This window comes from Corvus cornix, chromosome 2 (genome assembly GCF_000738735.6).
Source record: "Corvus cornix cornix isolate S_Up_H32 chromosome 2, ASM73873v5, whole genome shotgun sequence".
NCBI lineage: Eukaryota > Metazoa > Chordata > Aves > Passeriformes > Corvidae > Corvus > Corvus cornix.
Window position 1 is genome coordinate 130324611 of NC_046333.1, and position 26862 is coordinate 130351472.

Consider the following 26862-nt stretch of genomic DNA (forward strand, 5'->3'; position numbering starts at 1 on the left):
CATCAATGTTGTTTTCAAAATTTGTCCTTCTCCTATCAATGTATAAAGTTATTCTAAGAATTTGTGGGTATAAAGCTTTTGCTTCTCTACCATTTTCTTGTAAGTATCATGTATTTAAAGCACTACTTCAGTTTCAATGCTTGCAGATTTTACTAATTTCTTCCTAGTTAATCCTGCAGGTGTGAAAATCATGCCAATATACAATATCTGTTATTCAAGCATTAAAAAAAAATGAATACAAGGCAATATTTCCAAGGTGTTTAAAAAAGTAATTATGTGGCCAACTTCAGAGAACTATTTTTTTTGGAAGTCTGTACAAAATTCTTGTTCCAATTCTGTCTATAGCTTTGCACTTTTATGTGTAAAGTGCAGTTTATGTGTTGTCAGTTATTACCAATAAGTGTCAATGAAACAACTTTGGAGGATGCAGTGACTTACAGACATTGTCCAGATTTTGAGGAGCTCAAAAAGAAGTGCTCATTCTTGAACTCAGAGCAAACGTGTAACATACAAGGGCAAAATGTCCTAATGTCTGCACTTCTGCAGGGACCTGGGAACTAGCTGGAGCTGGTGGGAAGCATGGTGGGAAGGAATAATAATAAGTATTGCTTCTATTCCTCTCCAGAGACCCAAAGAAAACTGAATTTGTCCTCTGGAAAGGAGGCCGGAGGCAGCAGTCTGCTGCAAGGGGGGGGTGGTTAAGGCTGGGTGAGAACTTTTGTCTGGCTCCCAAAAAAGACAGAACCAATGAAGGAGCCAAAGCAAGACTGGGTTAAATAAACCCTGGAGGGCTGGGGGAGAAGTCCTGGCAGGCAGGCAGGAGAAGGGTGAAGAAAATGAGAATATTGTGTGTCAGGGTTGGAAATTGAGGTTTCTTTCTTTTTTCTTTTTTTTTTTTAATTTTGTTTAAGGTTGAACTGTACAAGTAGCACTAAGAAGCAGTGGTTGACCAGGCACAGGTTAGCCAGCAGCTGCATTGCTTGGGTATGCCCTTGCAAGTATGACCAGCCCAAGCCCCTTGTGCACAGGGGACTTTTGGCAAGTGGGCTGGGGAAGGGGGCAGAGGTGGGGTGAGGCAGTCGGGGTGCTGCAGGCCCTGGCTGTGCTCTGATGCAGGCAGAGGCATGGGCTGCCAAGGGGCCATCGCAGCAGCAAGGGTGAATGTGCTCAGCCCCTGGGGATGTCACCCCAGGGCAGATGCCAGAGAAAGAGCACCCCAAGGTGTTTTCCTTCAGACTCTCCAACCCCATGTGAACAACATTTAGTAATTACCTGCAGGAGGGCTGACTTCCAATGCACTGAGACTGAAAGGCTTCAAGACTGAAAGAGTGTTTAAGACTCTGAGGATGGGGAACTTTTTTGCTTGTCTGAGGAGCTCTGCTTTCCACCAGTCTATGAGCAGCTGGGAGAGGGCAATGTTAGTCTGGGGACAGGGACAAAGTCCTGCTGTCAAACCAGCCCTGAATGTAGGTAACTGAGGAAAGAAATTTTTTGACTCTTCTCCTGAAAAGAAATTGTTCAAAATAGGAGATGCACTTGAGTAAACTTAGCAAACAGAAAGATAGGTCAGGGAGACAGAGCAAAGTGGAACTTCTGCACATTTTCCCTGTCTTCAGATAAATCTGTGTTGGTATACACAAGTACAACGACTCCTGAACTTTGGCTCCTTTATTTATAAAACAATATACTAATCTTAATCCCTGGACACACTGACGTAACTGAATGTCATACTTTCCAAATATAATGGATTGCATTCCCATCATAAAATAAATACATTCCAGCAGTGAGTCCCCCAGCAAATAACAGAGCTCCAACAGCTGGGGAAGCTGGGGCAAGAGGTACAACAATTGGGTTGTGTTGCTGAAGCCCAAAAGCCAAGTTTTTGCTGGCAGCATTCTAGGAAAACCTATTATAAATGAAATGCTACCAAAAAAGTGCTCTTTTCTTTCTAGTTTTGTGCTGCATGCAAAAACCATTAAAAAAATCCTGGGTAAACAAATATATTCTTTTCCATATGACCTTTTCTTGAATGTTTTCAAAAGTATATTGTCTTTTTGGTTTAACACAATATTTGTCAGCTTTTATTTATAGCTTAAAAGAAAAGCCTTCCTCAAACTGTCACCAAAAAATGCCCTTCTATAGGCATGCTGTCAAGAGAAAGGCTTTCTTTCTCTGAGTGTCACCCTGGGTTCAAATACATTTTACTCTAACTAGGATAGAAGTGGCTCCAGCAATCATTGCATCTTGTATCAGCTGGACACCTATCTCTCTGGCCTAAGAGCCACTTTTAATCTGTATTATGTGAAAGTAAGTGTTAAATACAGTAGATAACCAAGCAGCAATGGTTTGCTCTCATGCACTCTCTCCTTTTTTATTTATTTTATAAAATAAGCAGGCACTAAAACCTTTAAAGAACATTTTTATTCTTATCTAATGTGTAGGGGGCAAGAGCAATATTTGCAGCAGTATGATAAAACAGAATATTACCCAACTCCATATGACTCGGCATGGGGTTTTTAACTTGGAAATTGTAATGAAAGGCCATGGTGCTTTACAAACTGGTTCTACTCTGTGGATATCAAAAACAAAAAATTGGAAAGTCACACTGCTAGTAGAAATTCAGCATAATGAAAGCAGGCATGACCCAGGGCAGATTACAAATTGCAGTAAGTTTGGGACCTCCTTTGCTGAGAGTCAGAGATTCCTACAATTTAATGGGATATCTTCAAATGTAGCACAGGACTTTATTCCCCAATCTGATATTCAGTGACTTACTGAGTTGGAAAGATACAAATACATGCAGGTTGACAAAATGTAGTCCTCTGTAAAGTCCATATTTACTTCAGCTGTCAAATGAAGAAGACTGGTCCCATGTATAGATCCCTGAAAGAGCTCAGCATTTGGTGTTGTCATGAGTTAACACTTCGGTCAAAGCTGACACGCTTATTAATGGCTGCTGCTGAAGGTTACATATGTTTCATGCTTTGTGACTAAACAGTATTAGGTACAAAAGTGAGGTCAAACCCCTGGGAGTCAACTTTTGCGTGTCTTTATCCTCAGTTTGTGATAGTATACGTTTGGGCTTCGGAAGCTTCAAAGTTCACTCATTCACAACCCAACGGGCAGTTTTGTCTCTTGATGAAACAGTCATTAAGCCAGTCTGTCAAGTTCAGCTTTATCTTTTGCATCTTTGTGATCACCCTTTTCATTTTTCTCTTTGTATTTCATGTGGCAAAAGACGGCCCCTAAAATGACACCTGAAAAACAGAGAGTGTTTGTCTGTAAAGAGAAGAGAAAACTTTCTGAAAAGATGTACCAGCAAGGGCCGTGACACTGCGCTGTAATATCCACAGTGCTTTACCTCTTGAACAGAAGCAAACAGCTTTGAGGAAGAACCATGCAGCCTTGGACCAAGAGCATGGATCCGAAGTGCTGCTGGGCAGGATCAGATGCCTTGGGGCTCAGTGGCCTTCCCCCAAGAAGAACTTTTCCTCTAGGATCTGACCAGATGGCAAAGTGTCTATTTTAGCCCCCCTCCCTTTAAGCAGTGATTTGTCATGTTTGTCTTGAGATGTAGTCCCCCTTATATATATATATATACATATATATATATACATACATATATATAATGTATAGCTTGATCTTTTAAAATCATAATGAGCTCGTTACACTGAACATAAATTTATTTCCTCTTTATCAGTGTTAGAATGAATATGAACCATGTAAACCTACAAAGCTGAAATAGGTGAATAAAATGATAACTATAAGCTACAGGTACAGATATTTTAAGTAGGAAGCTCCACTATTTTCACTATAATCTGGATGCCCACTATAATCAGCTCAAATCCCCTGACTGGCAGAGGGCAGTAAGTATCAATGAAGTGACAATATGCTACAAGTACAGCAGTTTCTTCTGTCCTAACTGGTTGTTGTGCCATTGGATGTTTTTCTTATGGCCAAAAACTTAGAAGTTTGCAACCACCATGATACACAATCATGGGATCTTCCCTCTTTCACTCATTCTGCAACATGCATGACAAATCTTCACCCAACAAGTGAACTAGTGTCAGAAATGCAGCAGCACCATCATATCTCAGCAATCTGGCTTCAAATCAACCAAGAAGTAGTGACTTACCAATGATGAGCAGGACCCCAAATAGAATCCCAATTGCCTGCCCAGGGGTTGGCCAGGAGTGCTCACGGTCTACTTCGATAAAACATGAATTTTCACTGGAACACTTGCAGATGCTTACTGCAAAAGGAAATGCCATGAGGTTAGTGAGAAATTTAGTAGTCACATTTGGTTATTTATAAATGTAACTGCTGTCTTGAAATTAATAGTTCTGTGCATAGAATACCTTTAAGATTCACTTTGTTTTCCAAAGGAGGTTTTCCATTGTCGTTAAGTATTATTGGAACATTATACTCCTTCTCTTCAAAGTTAGCATGTTTTGGGGACAGGTAAGCGTGAGTAGCTGTAAGTAGGAAATGGGACATTCATGTCAGCACAAGAAAGAAATTGAGTTCAACATTCAGACCAGCTGCAAATATTCTTTTTTTAAAGGCTGCTTTGCACATGATAGTAATTCATGTTTTCCTCTATGTCTTCCAAGATCTCATTGGTTTGCAGATATTAAGTAAAAAGGGAACATCTAGAAGCCTAGTCTGGCTTTCAGCATAATATGACTATAGAACTTCCTTCCTAATTTCTAGACCAGGCCAAATTTGATCTTGGAAATGTAGTAGGACACACCATCCTTCTAGTGACCTTACACTGTCACATCTGAGACTCTTTAAAAACTGGAAAAGGTAATAATAGCCCTTGGAACCAGATCAAAGGTCTGTTGATGTAAGTATCTTGTCTCCAGAATAAATGGAGATTACAATGAAAAAGCAAGCATGTATTTTATTTTCTCCTAATGCACTCTCACCCTTCAAACATTTTCAGCTCAGGGACTTCTTGAGTAAGATGTAATTTCTTTCTTTGCACTTGTAGAAAATTTCTGCATAGACAACACCCTGTTACAGCAAGTTCCCGAGTCAAATACCTCCTCATCCTATCTGCACTGGAAATAACTCCACAAAATTCACTTGAGGGTCCCAGGTTTGTTTATTGGAAGAGAGAGCAAAGGATGAACCTTTGGCCACCCTGACCATAGCATTCATAATTTTATATCTTTCTATTGTATTTTTTCCCTATTGTCTTCCAAGATAAAAGGTAGTAACTTACTTTGCTGCTACACTTTCTTACATCAAGCCACTCTATGACTCTGATTATCCTTGTCACGCTATATAAACTTGTTTCCTGTTATACTGAATTTTTATGGAGATAGAGAGACTGGAGTTCAAAATGTGAACAAATTATGGATTTATACAGGAGCAAAATGATGTCCTCAGATTTCTTCTCTGGTTGTTTCCTGGTAATTATCAATATTTGATCTGCTTTTCTGAACAGTGCTGATAAATTGATCTCACATTTCCCTGGAGCTGCTTACAGGTCTCCTTCATGACTCATAATGGCCAGCTCAGCACCCATGATTTCAAAAGTGAATTTCGGAGTCCAGGATTCACTAGCACCTGCCAATTTTATTGTTCAACCAACTCAGTCTTGGAAGAATGTTCTGAAATTCTTCACACTTGGTTCCTACTCAAATAACTTTGTATAATGAGTAAACTGTGCCTCCTCATTGCGTAGACATCTGTCTTGAGTTATGCAGATCCCAGCAAAAATCTTTTGAAAAAACACAGGTGAACTCCCTTCACTGCAAGAGCTGACCATTTACTCCAAGTCCTGACTTTTAAATTACTATTTATTCTTTCATAACTTTAAATTTGTGGTAGCCCAGCTTTCTCTAGTGGCACAGTTCATCGAACATATTTTATTAATTCAGACAGGCTCTACCAGCCAAGCACATATTCATGTGCTTACTGTCCCCTTCAAAGAGCTCCATTCAGTTTGTGAGGCAGGACTTCCTTTTGCACATGAAATGTCAGAAATGTACATTTTGCAAACTGCTCTATTTCTTTTTCAGCAGTGATTCGTGTTCATTAAACACACATACATTTCATTCTTGCATGTTGCTTCTCTCAAAAATACTCATGAAATTATAGCCTGCAACATACTATGTTTTATCTCTTGCAAAAAATAATTAATTACTTTGGTGTTCTCAACAACCTATTTTTTTTCTACATGGAACACTGGATTTGCAATAGTAAGAGTGAAAAGTTCTGAATTCTGTAGTTCTTCTTATTTACCAGAGTAGCAAGTGAGTCCCATATCATTGTAAGAATGGCTGTATTAGCTTACCATTAAACGTTGAGATTTCCCAATTATTTCTTGTATTCATCTCATTTGCAAGGGAGAAAGTAAATTTTGAATAAAATAAGTGTTCATCAGCATCAGTAGCTTGAATAAGAGTTCTCTCTCCTCCACTGACCGGGTAGCAGAAGAAAGCAGGATAATCCATAGCTAATTGTGGACGGTTGTCATTCACATCACGTAAGTGTAGAATCAAGAACACTTTGGATTTCTGAGCTACATTATCTGTCAAGTTTAAGAGAATGCAAAGTTACATGCACATCTTGGATTTACGCTCTGGGCTCTTTCATTTGCAGCTGTCATAGAGGTACACCATCAGGTAGGCAGTGAGAGGTGGTATTCTGTCTCAGGATGTCCTGAGGGATTTGTGGTAGCTGCCACTACTTTTTAACAAGCATGGCTTATTTATCACCAGTTCTTGCTAACTACAGAACACTAGCAAGGGAAAGGAGGCAGGTTGTATGTAGTAATCTGTCACATCCATCATGTCTGGCAACCAGTCACATCCAGTGACCAGCGCTCTTTGGAGCACTCTTAAGCATGAAATGCTTTGAGTTTTCCACCCCTCTTCTACATACAAGAAATGCAGGTCAAAATTGAAAGATCCTAATGGCTGGAACTAGAAGTCCTAATATATTTCAGACTTAATAAAGTATTAGTTTTAATTATAATAAAATGAAATTCTGTAGAAGGTATACAGGAATACAGTATCATACAGTCACCCCAGGACAGAAAGTTACAAACTACTCTCCAGGTATGTTTTCAGGAAGCCTAACCATGCCTAGGAGAAAGACTAAACTCTTCATAGCTGTAGAGAAAAAAGTGGCAGAAAATATTAATACCGAAAACAGTGAAGAAATTCTAATCTTCTCTTTCTGTCATGTGGCTCAAGAAAATATAAGACCACAGCCGACTTCATGAAAGCTATTTTAATCCTTGTTATCTACAGCATCAAGATTTCTTCAAGAAATTTAAAATCTTAAGAAATATATACTTCTAAGGATACATCACAGGATGTATATCCAAGATTACATGTTCCAGTACTTTTAATGAGTTTAGTCATGGTAGGTATAATAATTCCTCATAAAAGAGTAAGGACAGGGGATTCCTCTGTGTGTATATTTAGTTGTTTCATCACTTACTTTGCTCTGATGCAACAACCTCTATTGAGTACACTTCTTCTTGTTCTCGATCCAAAAGGGAAGCAGTGTATACCTGCCCAGTGGCTGAATCAATTCTCAGCCATTTTCTCATGTCACCTTCCAAGGAGTATCTTTGGAAAGATATAGGGGAAAAAAATCACATATACTATTCCAAATCAGGAAAAGATTCTGACAAAGCAAGTACTTCTTTGTTGATTTTATGCAAGCAGCTTGATTACAGTTGTACTCCAAGAGAGGGTTCTTGAAAGACTCGCAGTACTACAGTGCTAGAGCCAACCAGAAGAGATTGACAGAGGAAGAGGCCAAAATCATCCAGAATAAGTGTGAGAGCAGAACTATGGAAATGCCACCACTACTCCAGCTTGTGTACTTGCAACTCCACTTTCCTTTTAAGTGGGGAACCTGGGATGGCACTGAGCTTTTAGTCTAGAACTGTGATTTGTCCAAACCCCATGTCCATCTCACCCCATCACATTTCCCACATCTTGGTTTTGACTGGGGAACAAGCCAAGGGCTGGGGGACAGAGGGACCAGCCAGGCACCCTATTGTGGATCAAGAAGGCGCCAGGACCCCAAGGTGAGCTATGGTGATTATCTTCTGCCAGTGTGGAGCAGCCTGTAACTACCACTGGGGCAGCCTCGGAACAGAGAGTGCTTTAAGCATCACCACGTAACTGCATTTATATCATTGTTTAAAAAATTCACCAAGGTCTCTGGGTATTTACTTATACAAATTTAACCATGAACATATGACCCAGTTAAAGCACAGGCACTTGCTTGAGTAGAAGTGACCCGACCTTCTCATTCAATGTTTTTGTTCTTTCAGTACCCTTTACAGTAGAAAAAGCATGCTTGTACATCTTCTATTTTTTACACTTTTTACTTTATGCCCTTTAACCTATTTTTAGCAGAAATGTGGTTTATGTATATCTGAATTCCTGACATCTGTCTCTGTCATCATCCCCCAGAGCTTCTGGACTATGTGGCTGACTTTCAAACTGGTTTGACAGAAGGCCAAACATGATAAGTTCCCAAAAGTTAGGGACAAGTAGAAAGCCAGATGAGAAATCTCTGGGAATAAGAATCCACAGGAGGCCTAAGAGTCATATTGTGCAATTCCATTAACCACTTCATGTTTTGCTGAATTTTAGTTAAATTTCAAAAACTGTTTGTTTTGAGTTGGTCTGTTCAGCATTCTAGCTGGGAATTGTACAGCAAAAGTCACAAATAGTTCTTCTATCTGACTCTACTGTGTAAGGTACATTTACACCATGCAACACAGCACAGAGCTTTGCATCCACAATAGAAAGAGGTGTGTCATTTCTGACAGCTAGGAAAGAAAATGAATTAATTTTCAATTGTAGACTTGAGGTTGTGTATTTTGGTGGAGAAAAAGTTGAGGTTGTGTATTTTGGTGGTTTCCTGCATGACATGAAAAGCAGCAACTCTCCTGCTGGTTCAGGGGTACCCAGTATATGCTTCATTTTATTGTTAAAGGCGTTATTGATAGGGAAACCTTGTTATTCTCAGACCAGCTCTACCTTTTTCCTTGTGATATAAATTAGCCTGCTTCCCTTGTGGTTTTCTGTTTCAAGGCTGATGTTTATCACAGCACAGAGAGAAGTCTGGTCAGAAAAGCACTGCCCAGAAGTCTGCTGCAGGTGGGTTGCTGGCCACCACCCCACCACACATCCACCTTCTACTAGGAGATAAGACTTCTGTAGAAAAAGTATTTTCCCACGTGCCAAGTATTGGGCATATTTTCCTTGCACCTCCTTTAGAACAATTTTTGAAACCTTAAATTCAATTAGTTAATGACAGTCACTTTTTTTTACCGTACAGAATCCCCTTCAGGATCATAGGCCTCCACCCTCATGACCAGGGTATTGACAGGAATGTCTTCAGACACTTCTGTTCTGTAAATTGGCTTCAGGAAAACAGGTGGCTCATCCACATTTGTTACAAAAACTTTAAATGTGGTAAGAGAGCTTGAGTTGTACTCCACACTTGGCACCAGCGGTTCAGGGTTTGTGGCGTTGATCACCAGGTTGTACACAGGCATTGTTTCAAAATCAAGAGCCTGGATGAATTAGAAAAAAAAGGGGTCTTGAAGCAATGGCCCTGCTGCTGTGGGGAGCTCCAATGAGAAATTAGAAAGTCCCCCTCTTCTCAAGGAGGAGATTGCACCCCAGATACAGGCAAAATAAGTGGGAGTTGTCAGGAGAAAATGACACTCGGAACGGTAAATTTAAGTGAAACCATATGCCTGTTTAGAGGTCTCCTCACTGAATTTTCTAATAATGTTGCCACCTGCCCAACTAAGTTTAATAACAATATCCTGTTTACAGAAATAGTATTTATAGCTCTGTATGAGAAGGCCTCAAATGACCTCCGGGTGCCAAAAGTCAGGCAAGGGTTGTTACACCACAGAGTTTCTCACAATTGCCTCCTTGGGAAAAAATGAGGCTGAGGCTGATCCTGAAGATGGTCAACCACACACTGCCTCTGCCTGTGCTTGAGCACACGAGCTGGATGCACATTATATGGCACCCCTTGAAAATGAGTGATGGGTTTTCTGGACCCATAGTCCAAGCATCTTCGAGAAGGCTAATTTCAAAGGGAGAGCAATATTGCTATTGAAATTCATGGATGCAGCAGAAAGTGTTCCTTATATGCCTGTCTCCAGCATTCAGCATATGGGCTGTACCACCTGCTGCAGCACACGCTGTCCTTGGCTTTGTCACAGTAAAGTTTCCCTCAGCAGGAACAAACTGCATCTCCATGCTGACATTGAGTCATGCTGGCTGCACTTGTACTTCATTTTGCACAGGCCACTAATGGCCAGAGCGACTGCAGGGAGGAGAATCTGCCCTGTCACAGCCCACCACTACCACCACAGCCCCTGGAAGCATTAGCTGGCTTTCTCTTGTCCAGAAATGGTGCTGCAAAAGCACTCAGTATCATTCTTTTTGTCTCTATGGTGCATAAAGACCTACTTCATTGGCCAGAACCTGCTCTGCTGGAGAAGCAGCCAGCAGCAGAGCCAGTGGAGGGAGCTGGTGGTGGTGGCGGATGGTGAAGGCACAGCAAAGGCAGGAGGATTGGTGTGTGTGAGCACTGCACAGGCACAGAGCCTGAGTCCAGCAGTGGAGCCTCCTGCAGTCTGCACCATGCTTAGGGTGTTCCCACCCCACCACCAGACAATATTCCTCCCCACAAATCATTACCAGGGCAGATACTGTGTATGACAAATAAGTGACACTAAAGGAGAAGAATATAATCCATCTATTCACCTTGTTAATCTTGACGAAGCCTCGGTTTGTTTCAGAGTCTGTCTCTATGATAAACGTGTTGTTTGGATCTCCTTCCTTCACTTGGTAAATGATGAGGGAGCTCCCTGTGGCAGGCTCATCTCCATCAGTAGCTTGAATTTCTAATATCACAGTTCCTATTGGGATATTTTCTGCCACAGTCACATTGTTATACTGAAGAGAGAGAGAGGTCATTGAAACATGACATACCCAGCACCATTTGTGGATAAAAACTTCAGCACAATCACAAGCTTGCGACCCACATACATGGATATATTTTAATCCCCAGCAGCTACATGAGGGAGGGAAGCTTTTTAGCCACACATTTATCATAGGTGATGGGATCAGTGCCACTAGTACAGCACCAGTCCCAAATCTTTACATCCTCTGTCAAAACCAGCCCATGATCATGCAGCAGGGATAGTACAGCTCCTCTGCACCCCATGAGCACCCTGGCCACTCACTGTTAAATATTTGATTGCTTCATGCACCACGGGCTGTTGCCACATTGGCATCCCAGCTCTGCTAACTCTTCGATGTGTGCCCTCGCCCAGAAGCGTCACCTTGAGACCAGGTCCTGGACCAAGACCTTGAGGTGAGATGGTGCAAAACCTGCTATGCAGGCACCTTGTCTGCATGTGACTGTGCTGCCATTGCCACCAACAGAGAGCTGGGCAATGCAGTCTGCAAAGCCCAAAAACCAGCACAGCTTCCCCAAAAGGACACCTATTCCTGGTGGGCCAGGCAGTTCTCCTAAGCCCACCACCTACACGGCCTGCAGGAATGGTGGGAGCTGGGAGACCTCTGTGTAGGTACTTCAGCCACTCCAGTGTCTGTCAGGAGGCTTGGGCCATCTGGCAGAAGTCACGAAATGTCTGCAAGTCTCTGCCAGATGCCAGTACCTCCATCAGAGGAAAAGGCAAGAGCCTGACACCAATTCTGAAACCAGGTATGTTTTTGGGCATGGATCACAGGGCCACTGTTTCTGGTCAAACCATGTAGGGATTTTGATTCCCATTCACCTTCTGGCTGTTTTGGATACACAAGTGCTGTGTTTGTAAAGGTGCTCGGGAGATGCCAGCTTTTTTCCATTTAGCTGTTTGATTAATTTTAAAGCCTTTTCTTCCCCCTTTCCCTTTAGAACTTGCATTTCTGGAATAAACTGCTTTAATAGAATAAGTTCTTTCTGTACACATAGTTTTCCATTGAGAAAATTACCTTAGATTTCATAATTAGCTCTTAGTCTGTCTCCTTGCTCACTGCCTAGATAGAGCTTATATGCAGACTTGCAGCAATATTCTGCCTTTATTTTCACTGGTAGTTACTCTGTCATATGTTCTGTAAACAACTAGTTTCCCATTGACATTCTATAGACATTGAAGGCATGCTCAAACACTTGTCAAAAGTTATTGGAACACCCAAAACGGTGTCAAAAATACTCACATCTGAGTTTTCAAAGATGGGAATTTGATCATTGATGTCGATGACATGTACTTCCACATCACAGATTGTTTGGAATCCTGCATGGAAAGAGACAAACAATGTCACACCAGCCATTCTACTGAAAATAACTTTCCTCCAGATGGGTTCACTGTGAGCAAAAAGCAGCACTGCCAGATTGTCCAGTCTAAGCACTGAGAGAAGAACTTACCTCAGATATCTCTTAGTCAGTGACAACCTCACTCTATCTCACCATCGATCTTCCCAATTTCTTCAGCACTGCCCCATCCTGTTTCATTTCCCTCACTTTTTAAAACCATATCCATTTACGAGGATGATGATATCTGGGAATTGTGTTATCCATCTCAGTATCACTTTTCCATGTCAAAAAGTAAGCCCTGGGTTGTGATGCTACCTTGTCTTCTTGGCAGGTCATCAAGCAGCACCATCAGTTTTGCTAAAGGCAGACTTAAACTTCAGATCCATGTAAATCTAATCACTACCTGAGCAGGGGCACCCTTAGCAATGGCAGGTTGTGATTTTAAAAGCATAATATATATAATATATCTGGTCATGTGCTATCCATATATAGATGGATTTTAGTGCTTTATGAACATACTTCATGAGCTGAAATTTATGGAAAATTCTAAACAACATTGTTTGGGTGGAATTCAAATAAGCATCCAAAACAAACCACCAGCTTCTCCTTCTGCAAGGTTTTCCATCATCTGCCTAAATGATGCCATTTCTTTTACAGACATGTCACACTACTTTTTTACATGCCTGTTCCTTCATGCACAAGTTTTGCCTGACTCTTGGGTCTCCAGCACAAAGCTTTGAGCTTTGGTATGGAGTTCGATTTCCTTTCCATTCAGTGAATCACAAAGAACTCCTGGGAATTTACATAAGGGACAAGATTATTTTTGAAGTTTAATTTCAGCCTAATTTTCTCTTAATGTTTTAAAATATTATCTGGACTGTCTGAGCAGCTGTGTTTAATTTCTTGATTTTTCTTTTTTTTCAGTGAAGTCCCTTTGAAAGACCTGGGGGAAAACCACAGTCATGATCTCTTCATTTTTTCCTCGCTGTGGAAGGAAATCTCTTACTGAAGTACTTGTTAACAAGCTTCCCAGTCTAGCCACACTCTGTCCTAAAGCTGGTTGTCTTCCATGCTTGCATTATGAATCATGATTAATCTCCCTGCATCTCAAGAGCAGGGCAAGTACCATGCCAGAGCAAGACAGCTCTCAGTGCTACTGTCTGTTCAGCAAATCCTCCTTGTCTCCCCACATCCCTTGGACACTGAACACAAGTGATGCCAGTGTGAACAGAGTTATTCCAATGTATAACAGCAGGCTTTATATACCTGGATCTGACACCAGGACCTTCAAGGAATACTTGGCTGAATCACGCTTGCTTAAGGAACGGCCAGTTAAGTGCAAATTCCCAGTGTCTTGCTGAATATAGAAGAGATTCTTTTCAGGAAATTCAGGTTCCTGACTTTGGATTTTGAACTGCAGACGAGAGTTAAGGGTGTCCTCCTCATCCATGTCCGTAGCAAACACGGTGCCAATATGACTTCCTGCAGCAGAGTAGAGATCAGAGTCAGAGAGAATGCAGTGGTCCTGTTTCTCCACAGAAGTACACAGTGACAACTGTGACACCAGTGCAAAGAGTAGAGCATCAATAAAAATGAAGCTGCATGGAAAACACTGAATAGGACACAATCATTTCACTTCTGGGAGTTTTTCCTTTAGCATCCCAACGTGCTGGTTTTGGGATCAGGGCAGTTCAAAAGACTGTAACAGCAAACTCGTCAGTCCTGAAACCAAATGACTGATGTCAAGGCTTAGGACAGATTGTGGTAATGGTCCATTGAAGTCAAAGGCATTATGCTGGAGGAGCAGCTGGCTGAGGAAAAATGGACTCATACCACTTTAAGAACAGTATTTTTTTTCTATTAGTAATAAAAGGGATGTTTTTCTTTACACAGTCTAAGCAGTTATCCAAAACTGTGGTTGTGGGAAAATGCAGTTTTATGTTTTAAATGAAACAGCATTTTTAAAGTAGGTGTTTAGAGTCTGTCCTTCTCAGGTTATTGAAATCCTTTCCACATGAATTACTGAAGGAAAAACAGGGGGGTTATTTGCACAGAAGAACATTTCTCTAGGGCAGCCACATTTTACTCTTTGGGATCAGAATGTCTAGCTTTATTCACACACAGCTGGAAACAACAACAGGACTGTAATGAGGTGTTTAAATTAACAGAAGCTCTTTTCTTACCTCCAATTTCATTTTCTTGAACTTCAATTACGGTGAGGGCCTGCTGGCACACAGGGGGATTGTCATTGATGTCTTCCACAATAACTTGAATTTGCAAAGGCTTATCCACCAGTTCTCCCTTGCTATCTTTTGAGACCACGAAGAACGTATACTGCAACAAGAATATAACTATTAGATGGTTTGAACGTCCACTGTGACAGTATTTTGCATTTAAGTATGTAACTATGGGAATATGAAATATCCTCTCATGAGTTTGTTCAGTATTTTCACTCTGTTTAAATCAGAACTCTTCCATCACCCCTTACTTTCTGAGGCCTGAATTCTCAAAAGATTTTAAAATTCCTTAATACTTCACTCCACGGTGTCCTTACTCTTGCAAAAATTTAGGACAACCAGGAATATCTCATATTTGCAATTTTGCAAATTCATCTGTCACATACGGAGAGAGAATTTATCCAGCATATCTGGTCTCTGACCTATGCTCTGCTCAAATTTCCTCCAAAAACAGAAGGGAACAGAAGATTTTCTGTCTAAAAGACTCCTAGATGGGTAACTTCAAGGTAACTTTACAGCTGCAAATCCAAGTTAAATTCTGCTTCTGGTGTGTAAAGATACCTGAGGTCCCCGAGGTCTGAAGTAAATCTGAAACATCCAGATCTCCTGCACTCCACAAATCCCACCACCTACCTCTTACTCGTGCACCTGCAACCCTGCCATAGCTGGTCCATGTTGTACACTGTACGTATGCTGTGGGCAGTGTTTGCTACTGCCAGACCCACTGTAGGGTCAGAACCTGAAGGCAGTTTACAGTGTAGTAGTTGGATGAACTTTCACATCTATCACATCATTTCCAACCAAAAGTGACAAGAAACAAAGCTTTTATGTATTCTCCCCTTCCCCGTCCCCCTTCTTTTCTATTGAGCTTTCTCATATTTACTCCCACACCAATAATTAGCTTTCTGCTATGATGTCTGCCAACAGTGAAGTTTTATGTGTTTACTTACAGTATCCTTTTCTTCCCTGTCCAGTGGTTCAGTCACATAAATATCCCCATTCTTACTGATGGAAAATGGGAGCCTCGGCAGCTTTTCTTTTTCAAAAATGCCATAGATTACGTCTGGTTCATTTGACTGCACCTAAAAAAAACCCAAAAAATAAGTCAGCAAAGGAAGTCAGAAGTGTAGACTGAGATTTAACAGGGATCATTTCTGGACCACAAACAGAAACAATCGCATTCCTGTTAGCTTCATAAACCAGAAAATTAACAGTTTGGCAGGCTCTTGGGATGAACTGCAGAAAATCAGACTGATAATCTGCCCCTGCTCTCTGAATTGTGTGGTGAAGCCACTTTACCACAGTTTCTCCATCTGTCCAGATGGGCTACAACACATATCTTTTTATAAAAGGGTTTTGGGATACGGAGATAAATAGTGATTATAGGAAAAAAAGCATTATTTGCATTTGAATATCTTGATACTAATTATTTCCATCTCCTTACACTGTCTGTTCCTGCCTCTTGTTTTGTTTTATGTAATTCAGAGAAGTGGAAAACCAAAACAACACTAAATTGGGAGGAGCTGTCAACTCCCTCCAGGACAGAGAGGCCCTGCAGAAAGACCTTGATAAATTACAGAGATGGGCAATCACCAGCTGTATGAAGTTTAACAAAGGCAGGTGCCAGATTCTGCACCTGGGATGGGGCAACCCTGGATGTACAGACAGACTGGGGAACAAGAGGCTGGAGAGCAGCGCCACAGAAAGGGACCTTGGGGTCCTGGTTGGTGGCAAGTTGAATGTGAGTCAGGAGTGCCCTGGCAGCCAGGAGGGCCATCCGTGTCCTGCGGTGCATCAGGCACAGCATCACCAGCTGGGCAAGGGAGGGGATTGTCCCGCTCTGCTCTGCACTGGGCTGGCCTCACCTTGAGTCTTGTGTGAAGTTTTGGGCACAACAATATAAAAAAGACATTAAGCTATTAGAGAGTGTCCAAAGGAGGGCCACAAGGATGGTGAAGGGTTTGGAGAGGAAGCCTTAGCAAGGAGCAGCTGAGGAACTTGATTTGTTCAGCCTGGAGGAGACTGAGGGGAGACCTCAACATCCTCACCAGGGGAGGCAGAGGGGAGGGCACTGATCTCTCCACTTTAATGACCAGTGACAGGGCTTGAGGAAGCTCAGTTGGGGGAGGTCTATGTTAGATACCAAGAAAAGGTTTTTCACCCAGAGGGTCACTGGGCACTGGAACAGGCTCCTCAGGGAAGTGGTCACAGTACCAAGCCTTCACAAGTTCGAGAAGCATTTGGACAATGCTCTCAGGCACATGGTGTGACTCTTGGGGTGTCCTGGACAGGGCCAGGAGTTGGATTCAGTGATCCTGATGGGTCCCTTCCAATACAGCATATTCTATGGTTCTGTGATTCTGTGAAAACAAATACCTGCCACCTATCTGTACATAGGTATATGCACACTCTTTACATTCACCAAAGCTTGTGATGCAGGATCTCTTCTGGGGTGCCGCACATTTAAAATGAAATGAAGTACACAGACTGTCAGATTAATGAAGGAGTCAGTATTAATGTTTATATTCTATATAGCAGCAACTGCATTTCATTTTCCCCTAGGCAGAAACAACATGCCATTGACTACCACACTAAATTTATATACAAGTCACTCCAAAATGGGTGCACCCTTCCACATTAGTCTTCCTTCCACCTGTTTTTGCTCTGGACTTCCTTGGGCTGTCACTGAGGCCAGTGGGAATAGCACCAAGCCAGTTACTCTTGTGAACAGGGTCCATGGAATCCTGCCATGTTCAAGGGTGACAGCATTGGGGGTGTCATTGCCAAGGCATTTTTCAAAGTCAAGTATTTCTGAAAGGCTGTTGGACTGTTAGTTAATATGTACTCATGTATTGACTGCTATTGGTCTACAGTTATCAGCAAAATATTTTGTGCTTGAACTGTAAAAAGAGGAATACTGTGGGAATGCAGGATGTGAAGGAGGGTGTTTCAGTCTTTTCTAGGTACTTTTGATGTAGAAATTGTGCTGCATGATACAAAACTGGTCACAGCAGTTGTCCCTGAGTGTGGGGGACTGCCTACAGCAGGGCTGTTGTGGAGCTGGTCCCCTGCCCCACTCTTCTGCAGGTGGAAGAAGTAACCTCAAAATAAGTTCCAACAAACTCGTGGTTTGCTCAAAGCCTGGAGGACCTGGGACTGGATTATGCTCCCAAACAAGATCAGTCACTCTAGTGTTCATATTGACTGTATCTCAGGCACCTTCAAACTATTAACTTTCATACTAACAAAAAGTCAATGAGACCTCCACTAACAATCATTTCCACAGGATGCCATGTTAAAAAAAATAACTGTGAGGTGTCAAAGTCCTTCTGAAGAACCTGGTGTTGAATGCAGTGAGGACACCTTCACAGTTAGTGGGGAGGAAACAATTGTGTGTCACAAGAAGTTGTTCAGGGAGTGTGGTCAAGGAACCTACCTTGCTGATGTTGACAGGGTGGGCCTGGGTTGAGTTTTCTTTGATGTGGATGGTGGGGGGAGCTTTCCACAGGCTCTCCCTCACAGTGATGATCACATCAACACTGCTGGTGAAAGCATTTGTTGTCGTCCCTGCCATGTCCTTCACAGAGACAACAAGCGTGAAGGTGTCCTGCTTTTGAGGATCCAAGTAATAAGAGCCTAGAGACAGAGCAAAGAGTCAAGAGAAATGACACAGAGGCTGTGGGGGTTGTTCATCTGCCCGTTGCCTCCAACATGCACTGTGGTTCTTTAACTGCTTCAGACTGACTCCTTAGATGGTCCTTTGTGACAAATCTCAGCAAACCACTTCCTCTGGCTCCTCTGAACAATGCTGCATAGCATCATGTGGATGTAATCATATGGGGCCTCTGTGCTGTGGTCTCATTTTGTGCAGACGCATCACTGAACAGCCCTCACCCCACTTAGGCACTTGTTCAGCCCAACAGAGTAGATGGGTGTTTCTAAATCACTGCAATTTAGTTGGGATCACATGGCCAGCTGAGTTTTCTCTGCATTTTTCATGTTACTGCTTTTGGGTTTCTAGATTTCAAGGCAGAGAATTAATTCCAAGATATCTCACAGTGAAGGCCAGAGGATCTGTCTCTCTTCTCAGTGTACTTTTAAATCTCAATCTCCATTTCTGCTAGCTTCCCTTGAATTTCGTGAGACAAAAAACAAGTTCGCCAAAACCAGGGCTTTAGTGGAGAGTGTCCCACTCACCACATTTATTCAGAATGTAGCATCAGACCTGTGTTGTTTTTTTGTTGCTATGCACACCCCAGAACTCATGCTTGCTCTTTGCAAGCAAGAATCTTTTTACATACCTGTCCTGCTTGGTGAGATTGCTCCAGTTACACTATCAATCTGGAATAGCATTTCTTCATAAGGGTTGGGAAAATGATGGAGAATGCTGTATGACAGATGTGCATGGGGAGTTGTAGGATCATCGCGGTCAGTGGCATGGACATACATGAAGGGCTTGCCTGTTTGGGTTGGAGAAGTAACAGTGGTAAAAGAGGAGACTGAACCCCAACAGATAATCCATTCAAGCAGACCTCTCAAGCCAGGAAGGAAACTTACGGGGAGCTACCATTGTTCCGTAATGCATCTCTCACGGGAAGCCATATGTAGAGGTTACACTGCTGTATGCCATCCCACAATCAACCCTCCACCAGCTCTGATTAGTAGGATCACAATAGGTGTGAAGACCAGTTGATGAAGAAGGTGACAGAGTTAAATCAGCATAGAGCTATCTATCACACAAGAGTGCCTGAACCCAGAATTAAGATCACTGGTGTCTCTCTTTAAGGCCACTTTGTAGTTCTTACACAAATCACTTTAATCCAAAGCACCTTGATAAAAGTGGCATACAGCCTGAAACACAGATATAATTAAAGAACAATCATACAGTGAAAAAAAAGTGGAAATACACAGTAATGTAACTCAACTTTTACCTTTTGAGCACCAGTGCAACATTCAAAATCTTTTTGACTTGGATGCAGTTAAGAATACAGTAAGGTGTTTCAGAATGATTTTCTGACCCCATGGAGGTTTATGTGCACATTCTTTAGCAAAAGTTTCTTCTTGAGTCCATAGTTACAGCGATAACAGCTGTATGAGTCCTTAGTTTAATTTCCAAGACATCTCAAACTGCTCTTTGATACTTGCATAATTCCTGGACTGGATCACTGCAATCCATAATCTAAGACTTCTAACTGCTAAGGTTCAGCTCATGTTCTAAGAAGCATCAGTCATGGTGAGCACATACCCCATATCTACCCTGGCACTTTATTTCACAGATATGTAAAGATTCACATAGTCTTAGCATTCCCTTTCTGTATAGTGTTTGGTAGCCTTTAAATTTTAAACCCCTTCTAGCATAAGGGAGTTGTTTTCAGTGCAACGGAGAGAGCAGCAATATTTACCTGTTAAGTGATACTTGCAAAAAGTACTAAAATATATTTCTGATTGCACTCATCCATTTACACCACATAGTGGTCACCTCTTTGCCCTTTCATTATATTATAGAGGCTTTCATCCTGATTTTGTACAGTCCTATGGGAAGGAAAATGGATCATTTTCCATCTTATATAGCACCCACTTTACCTTCCTGCTTAATTTAGCTACCTTCTTATTACCTATAATATTATTATAATATTTATTTATGGTGATAATTACCTGGACGGGAGTTCTGCCTCACTACTCCAAAGTACTTTGTCTGGTTAAATTCTGGTGGGTTGTCATTGATATCCTCCACATATATCGTAACAGCATTTGGACCTTTAACTACGGTTCCACTTTCATCCAGACTTTCCACCTGATTTGAAAAAAAAAGGAACAGCAAAGAAATATTTTCATGCAGATAAGTTAAAAGGCATAAATTAATATCAGGATGTCAAATGCCAGGTCATTCTCACTGTGATTGAAATCTGGTGAGAGCCATCACTGGGTAGTTCCACATACAAGGACAAATTTGCCACTGTAGCTCCCTGACAAAATTTTGCCACAGTATATAATGCCAACAAAAAAAAAAAAAAAAAACCACTCCTGCTTCTGATGACCCCTTTCAGAGGACAATTTCCCACTTCCAGTTTCAGCAGACTACTTGTATTTTTGCACAGCTTAGAATTCATGTTTTTCTTTAAACAGAAATATATACTTTCTAACAAACAAGGAGAAAACTCAACATGATATAGCATTTATAACTAATTGCTATTATATATCAAGTAAATAGCTTGCTATAAGGGTTAGTAAAGAAAAATCAATTCTTATTTCTAATTACTTTTTTCCAAACAATTCAACTCATTTTACAGCCTTCTTTAAAGCACCAAGTATATATCTGTCACACTTCATTTTGTTTGCACATAATAGATAAAATAATGATTATTCATGCATAACCAAGTATAATTGTTTTGTTTTGTCATCACTTCTTGTTTATAAATGATCCACATGCTTAGAGTTATTAACTTCTGGGTCTAGAAAATTGTCCTCTCTAATTCCAATCCAAGGGTGCTTTAGAGCTGAGACCATGAAACCATGAAACCTGACGTGTTAGACTTTTAGAAAGACAGCTAAGTCTAGCTAAAAGAATCATCATGTACTTTGTCTGTTCAGATATTGATCCTCTCATGATCATCTACTTCTCAGCTGCTAGTGCCTCAGAAAAAGACAATATCATTTTGGACATAGTTTAAGAGCACAAGGCTATACTGAGACCCAAAGACTGTCTATCCACTGCCTCAGAAAAAGACAATATCATTTTGGACATAGTTTAAGAGCACAAGGCTATACTGAGACCCAAAGACTGTCTATCCACTGCCTCAGAAAAAGACAATATCATTTTGGACATAGTTTAAGAGCACAAGGCTATACTGAGACCCAAAGACTGTCTATCCACTGCCCCATTCTCAGTAGTGTTTACACCAGTGAGATCCTCATGAAAAGGGTGTAATAGCGCACAAAGTTCTTTTGTCCCTTAGAGAATAACATCTGCCAAACATCTTTCTGCTGTTATCTGACAGAGGTTAGATCTGTGCCTCTCTGCCTAAATGTCTTTTACTCACACTGTTTCACAGAGTCACAGAATATTCTGAGTTGGAAGTGACCCACAAGGATCATCAAGTCCAACCCTGAAATGAATGGCCCATACAGGGATCAAACCATTATTAGCACCATGCTCTAACCAACTGAGCTAATCTCAGTTTATCACCAGATATATTACAAGCTTTCTATATGATTACATCAGTTTATTTTTCCACTCCAGACATGGAATTCACCTTATCAGTCTTCAGGAATAACAAGAGAAACTCATTCATGAGGCTAGATTTTACTTCAGTCAAGTATTTCCATCATATTAGGAGAGGTAAAGGGTTGGTGCTGGCATCACAATTTTTGTTTTCTCAACATCGCCTTCCTCTGCAAAGGAGCATTTTCCTGTTCAGTCTTTCAGAACTACAAAACCGTGTGTCTTCCAGCAAATCTTGATATTAAAAATGAAAAAGCTGCCTGTAAACTTAGGCAAAACAAAGAATTCGGAATTTCAACAAGTTTCTATTAATATCAGGTTTACCAAAAGAGGGTGAATGTGAATACTTCTCCCTTCCTATTTTTCATTGAGTTTTTACCTGCAGCTTGTGCACTTGTTTGGTCTCCCAGTCCAGAGACCCATTGATATACAGGATGCCTGACTTCGGCTCGATGTCAATAATTCCAGCTTTTTCACCAGATATTCTGAAACTCACAGCAGGTGGCTCAAGTGTGAACTACAATGGCAAAAAAAAACAGAGGGAAAAATCATCTCTTTTTTTCTGCATTTTCACCATAATAAAAATAATTTCATGCCTTTGTGACTTTTAAAATCTATTGCAAACAGTGTGTTTGGCTGGGAGAATGATATTCCAGAGTCTGCTCAAACAAATCTGCTCTTGTCTGATCCTCAACAGAGGAGTTTTCACATTATTTCCTGAATGCTGCAAGAAATCCCAACTGCAGCTTGTTTCCAAAGCAAACGTCTGCTTAGGACAGGGCTTTGTCTGAGCACAGGAATGGAAAAAAATGACACACATCCTCCATTTGCCTGGGAGCTGGATCTGTCCTTCTGTGGTTATGGCTTTGGGAGGAAAACCTCAGAGTCAAAGGAAAATGATGACACAAGTTACATGGAAAGAAATTCTCTAGGAATGCCGATTTTATTAATCCCTGTCTTAGAATATTCTCTTAAAAATGTGTTTGGGGGGGTTGTCTCCTGCTCTTTGCATGTAGACTCTTGAATTCCCAGAGAGAGGAATTAAAAATTAATTTCAGATCCTCTCAGGGGACTGTTCTTCCCACCAGCACAGAGGACTACGCTCTGTATGTGGTCTCTGTGTGCAGGCTATGGGGTTTTTGACCGGGGTGGATAACACGAGACACTTGATCACCTGGTGAAGGATGCGTGGACCCCCTCCTTCTTGAACAGAGAAGTCCGTGTCCTTCAGAGGCCCACTTACAAGCAGGCCCTCCAGATTAAGCCACATAGCCTGTGTGAGAGAGAGAGAGGGATGAAGGAAAGCAGATGAGGGATGTCTACTATCACCACACACAAACAGCAGCTCTCCATCACTGAGCCTCCTGCAAGTTATTTTGCTATAGAAGAATGGTAGAGACTCCTACAGGTTTGCACTGAACATCTCCAGCTTCTTTAGTGTACGTAATTTTTAAAAGAAGTTTGATTTATTAATTAATTTGAGAACAAAGACTTGTGCCCTGACCTTTTCTGACCACTATATAATTAAATGAGATTGGATCTGCTTTCAAGAGCAAACAGAAGAATAAAATAGATGAATGTAGACTAAGAGCAAAAAGGGAATTCATAAAATTATTGCTGGATCACCTCTGTGTCCCCAGCAGGACCATCCACATCCCATCCAGAAGCCACAAAGTCCTGTGACAACAAGTGTATCTGGAAACCGAACATCACATCTGGGGACGGGGAGGAGCTGTGGCTCACCTTTCGTAATTTCCCCAGTAAATTCAAATCTTTTTTTTGTATGGGAATGAGGTGGCCCTCCCTGGTTCCCCTATGCCACCCCCCTATGCCACAGCCATCTGGGCAAGCCACTTGAGCCCTGTGCCTTCACATCAATTGCAAGTGAATGCAAACCACAAAGAGAACAAACATGTCCTTCTGATCTTTGGCTTTTACCTGATGGCAAAAATGTCATACAAATCTGTCTCAGCCTCTGTTCTCTTCCTAATGGCTAGCAGTGTCTTAACATAATGGTTTTTTCTGCCAAATTTTTATGAGTTTTATTATCACACAGTCCCCAATGCCCATAGACCTCCACACTCCTGCCCTAATATTTCAGGGTTGTTCTTGCTTCCAAACAAAAAAGCAAAGCAAAAATCAGCCTCTCAGGGGAGCATTTGCACACAAGAAAATTCACACTGTGGTTCAGATAATTGACCTGTTTCTTCAAAGGCCAGACCAAGCTCCCCCAAATTCCCTCTCTCAACCTCCTATCTTGACAACACTGAGGAGCTGCCTGTCAGAACTAGGGCTCCATTATTTGTCTGCACAGGTAAAATTTCTTTTCTCCCACAGTAAAAATTAATTTATTTTGCTTTACAAATTTAGAGTATCATTGCCACCCTGTCCATCACCCCACAGAGTTGAGTGTGTGCTCTCTGCTGCGTGACTTTTCCTCTGGATCTGATCCTGTTGCTGCTGGGACAGCCATTCAATCTCTCACAGAAAAGCACAGTCTGCATATTACCAAGGGAAAGCTTAATTCTGGCTATGACAAAAACACAGCTAAGTTCAGCACAATTTACCCTAAAGCACTGCTCTGTGTGTGTGTGTCACAAGTGGTGTTTCAATAATTCCATATTCCTCCTAATAATAGCCAGAGATACTGCCTCCCTCGCCTACAAGGCTTTGTGACTCCTTTTGAAAATGGGAAAAGCAGAGAGCCGGGGAAGGAGAGGGAGGGGTGCTAGTGAACACTAGTGTCAGCAGAAGAATATCAAGAAATGCCATCTGATAGTTATGCATCCAGGAAAATTCACTTTGCAGCTACCTTTTAATATTTTGCCAAATGCTGACTGCTGGCCTCTGCCAGGACCCTGAATCTGACCTGCTATGGCTATTCCCATGTCACACAGGTTGGCACAGCCTGGCTCCTGGAGGCTTCTCCCGGGGCCATTTTGTGGACAGATTTTTCTTTATCATGTTCCCTGCCATGGAGGAGCAAAGGCTGATGCTATAAAACCCAGCAAGTTCAAAGTGCAGCCTATGAAACAAGTCAACGATATCACTTCTGTTGATTAAAATTACTTTATGTGGACCATAATTATCTCCAAATATATTTCTACAGCATGAATCACTACTCAGGAATTGAAGGGGGAAGAGGTTCTACCTCTTGGCCCATATCCATTGGCATCCCTTCCGAAGACGGCTATAATTCTTGCAGAGTGGCTTCATGGGGGGCCAGCACTGCCACAAGCAGCCGCTTGTGATATGGGAAGTGAAAAGGAGGTGCTCACTCACCCCTCAAGGTCTCCATATTCTGAGACATTTTTTACTGAACTTGAATTTGACTCATTTTTTCAATCTTTTCTGTTAATTTCAATTGTGAAGTAGAAGTCACCACTGCTATAGCCTTTACAAACATCAGTAAATCTATTGAATTTAATACATAAGGTCCATAAAGAGTATAATTAATATATTTCAGTTCCAGAAAATCCTTTGAAAAGGGATTCACATAGACCAAATAATGAGGATACATATTTAACGGGAAGTTTATAAACTATGAGCTGTTATGTGTCTTAGAATACATTTAATATGTCAGCACATGTATGGATTATAATGCAGAACACATGATACTCATGTCTTCACAATTTGGTGATTTGTGGCAGTATTTTTAAATCTTTAATATTGGAAACAGGGATATCTAAAGAGGAAGCAGAAGCAGACACAATAAGGAAAATGGTGACTTCTAAGATTTTTGAAGTTTTTTTCCCTAATGACTGAGATGTCTTCTTAGCTTCCTGTGGGGTCACACACATGTTGCGGGGACACACTCCCACACTCAGAGTTACAGCTGCTCTGCTGGCACCACTGCCAGCCTGACCTGCAGGCTGGCACACCCCACAGAGCTCAGAGGCTCGCAGGCAACCTTTGCCGTTTGCTCACAGATAAACAAAGGAAACTCACCGAGTGAATGAGAAGCAGAAATTGAAGTCCACACAGCTTAAGCATACTGGAATATGCTTTGCTTCAGCTCCTGCAAAGAGATGACAGTCACTTTAACCCCATAGAGTTGGCCCAGTCGATTTGCAAACTAAGGCAACAGCTGAGTTTTCCTGAAGCTGCAGGGAGAGAGCTGAGGAGTGAGCACCGAAGGAGCAGGTGCAGCTCTGCCCGTCAGAGGCGAGACCACTGGTGCCCCTGGAAGGCTGTGACCATCAGGTCTGCGCCTAACAGTGCAAGAGATGCAACATGAGAGCCCCAAAGAGTTGTCAAAGATTGAACAAAAACTCAAGCCGTGCAACCACACTGTTACAATGATTCTGTCACGCAAACGCATTTTCATTTCTGCTGTACTGAAAGCAATGAGGCGTTCACAGGAAATGCTATAACCACTGGACAAAAGTCTTGCAGAGACTATCCTGAGGTCTCTGCCTTCTGGTTCCAAAAATCTGTTTCCTGCAGATTGCAGAGGCAAAGGAAGTCTAAGGTGTCTGCACCCCCTAAAACAACATGGCTACTGGAAACAAAATTTCCAAGTCCAAGGAGCACTCTCTGCCTCAAATTTCAAAGAAATGTTGAGCACACACTTCTGCAATTTGTGTTAACATCCTCCTGAAAACTAGATGGCTTTCTCAAAATTAAATCCTATTTCCTCACTGCTTCTAGATTTTAACAAAGAGCATGAGGCCAGTTCTGGAAAGAGGTGAAGCTGGCGTATTGTGCTACTATCTTCAGTGGTGCTTCATGTTATATGGCTCAAACCTACAGGTATCCTTCCACAGCTCTGTCCCATGGAGGCCCCCAAGGGGAAGAACACAGTGTGGAGGCACAGCTCCCTCTAGATGCCTTCCTGCTTGTGCTTCCCATCACACCATTTTCCACCCTCCTTTTCTTTCCTCGATAGCTAAACGAAAAGGGAACCTGTAAATACAGAAATTGCTACCCACACTGCTGTTCTCTCCAGCACACATTCATTCTAGGACATGCCACAGGACTTTATCATCCAAATCCCATTCTGAGCTGGGTCATATTGTGTGTGCAATTACACCCTTTGAAAGTACTGGGCTCTTTCCTTGGGCTGGAGCT

General features: G+C 41.7%; 1 protein-coding gene across 1 annotated transcript; it reads right to left on the bottom strand.

The window, feature by feature from the left end:
• Window positions 1-1734: 1734 nt before the first annotated feature.
• Window positions 1735-26093, bottom strand: CDH17 (cadherin 17). The gene is made up of 17 exons (XM_010404975.4): window positions 25741-26093; window positions 22967-23065; window positions 22172-22309; window positions 20226-20364; window positions 18872-19030; window positions 18007-18206; window positions 15521-15652; window positions 14517-14667; window positions 13600-13815; window positions 12237-12313; window positions 10776-10967; window positions 9318-9562; window positions 7462-7592; window positions 6308-6544; window positions 4359-4475; window positions 4136-4252; window positions 1735-3257 (listed from the first exon to the last, which is right to left on the bottom strand). Exons 1-17 carry the CDS (start codon window positions 25783-25785, stop codon window positions 3151-3153), a joined length of 2502 nt encoding a protein of 833 aa, XP_010403277.2. The 5' UTR covers window positions 25786-26093; the 3' UTR covers window positions 1735-3150.
• Between the last annotated feature and the right edge of the window lie 769 nt (window positions 26094-26862).

Bases quoted from the DNA above. Each gene is read 5' to 3' on its own strand.
- CDH17 (XM_010404975.4), bottom strand. From the start codon at position 25,785: ATGCTTAAGCTGTGTGGACTTCAATTTCTGCTTCTCATTCACTCG. The intron at 10,968-12,236 runs GTGAGTATTTTT...CTCTCTCTTCAG, and splicing joins CCATCTTTGAAAACTCAGAT to TATAACAATGTGACTGTGGC. The intron at 4,476-6,307 runs GTAAGCTAATAC...TCCTACTTACAG, and splicing joins GGAAATCTCAACGTTTAATG to CTACTCACGCTTACCTGTCC.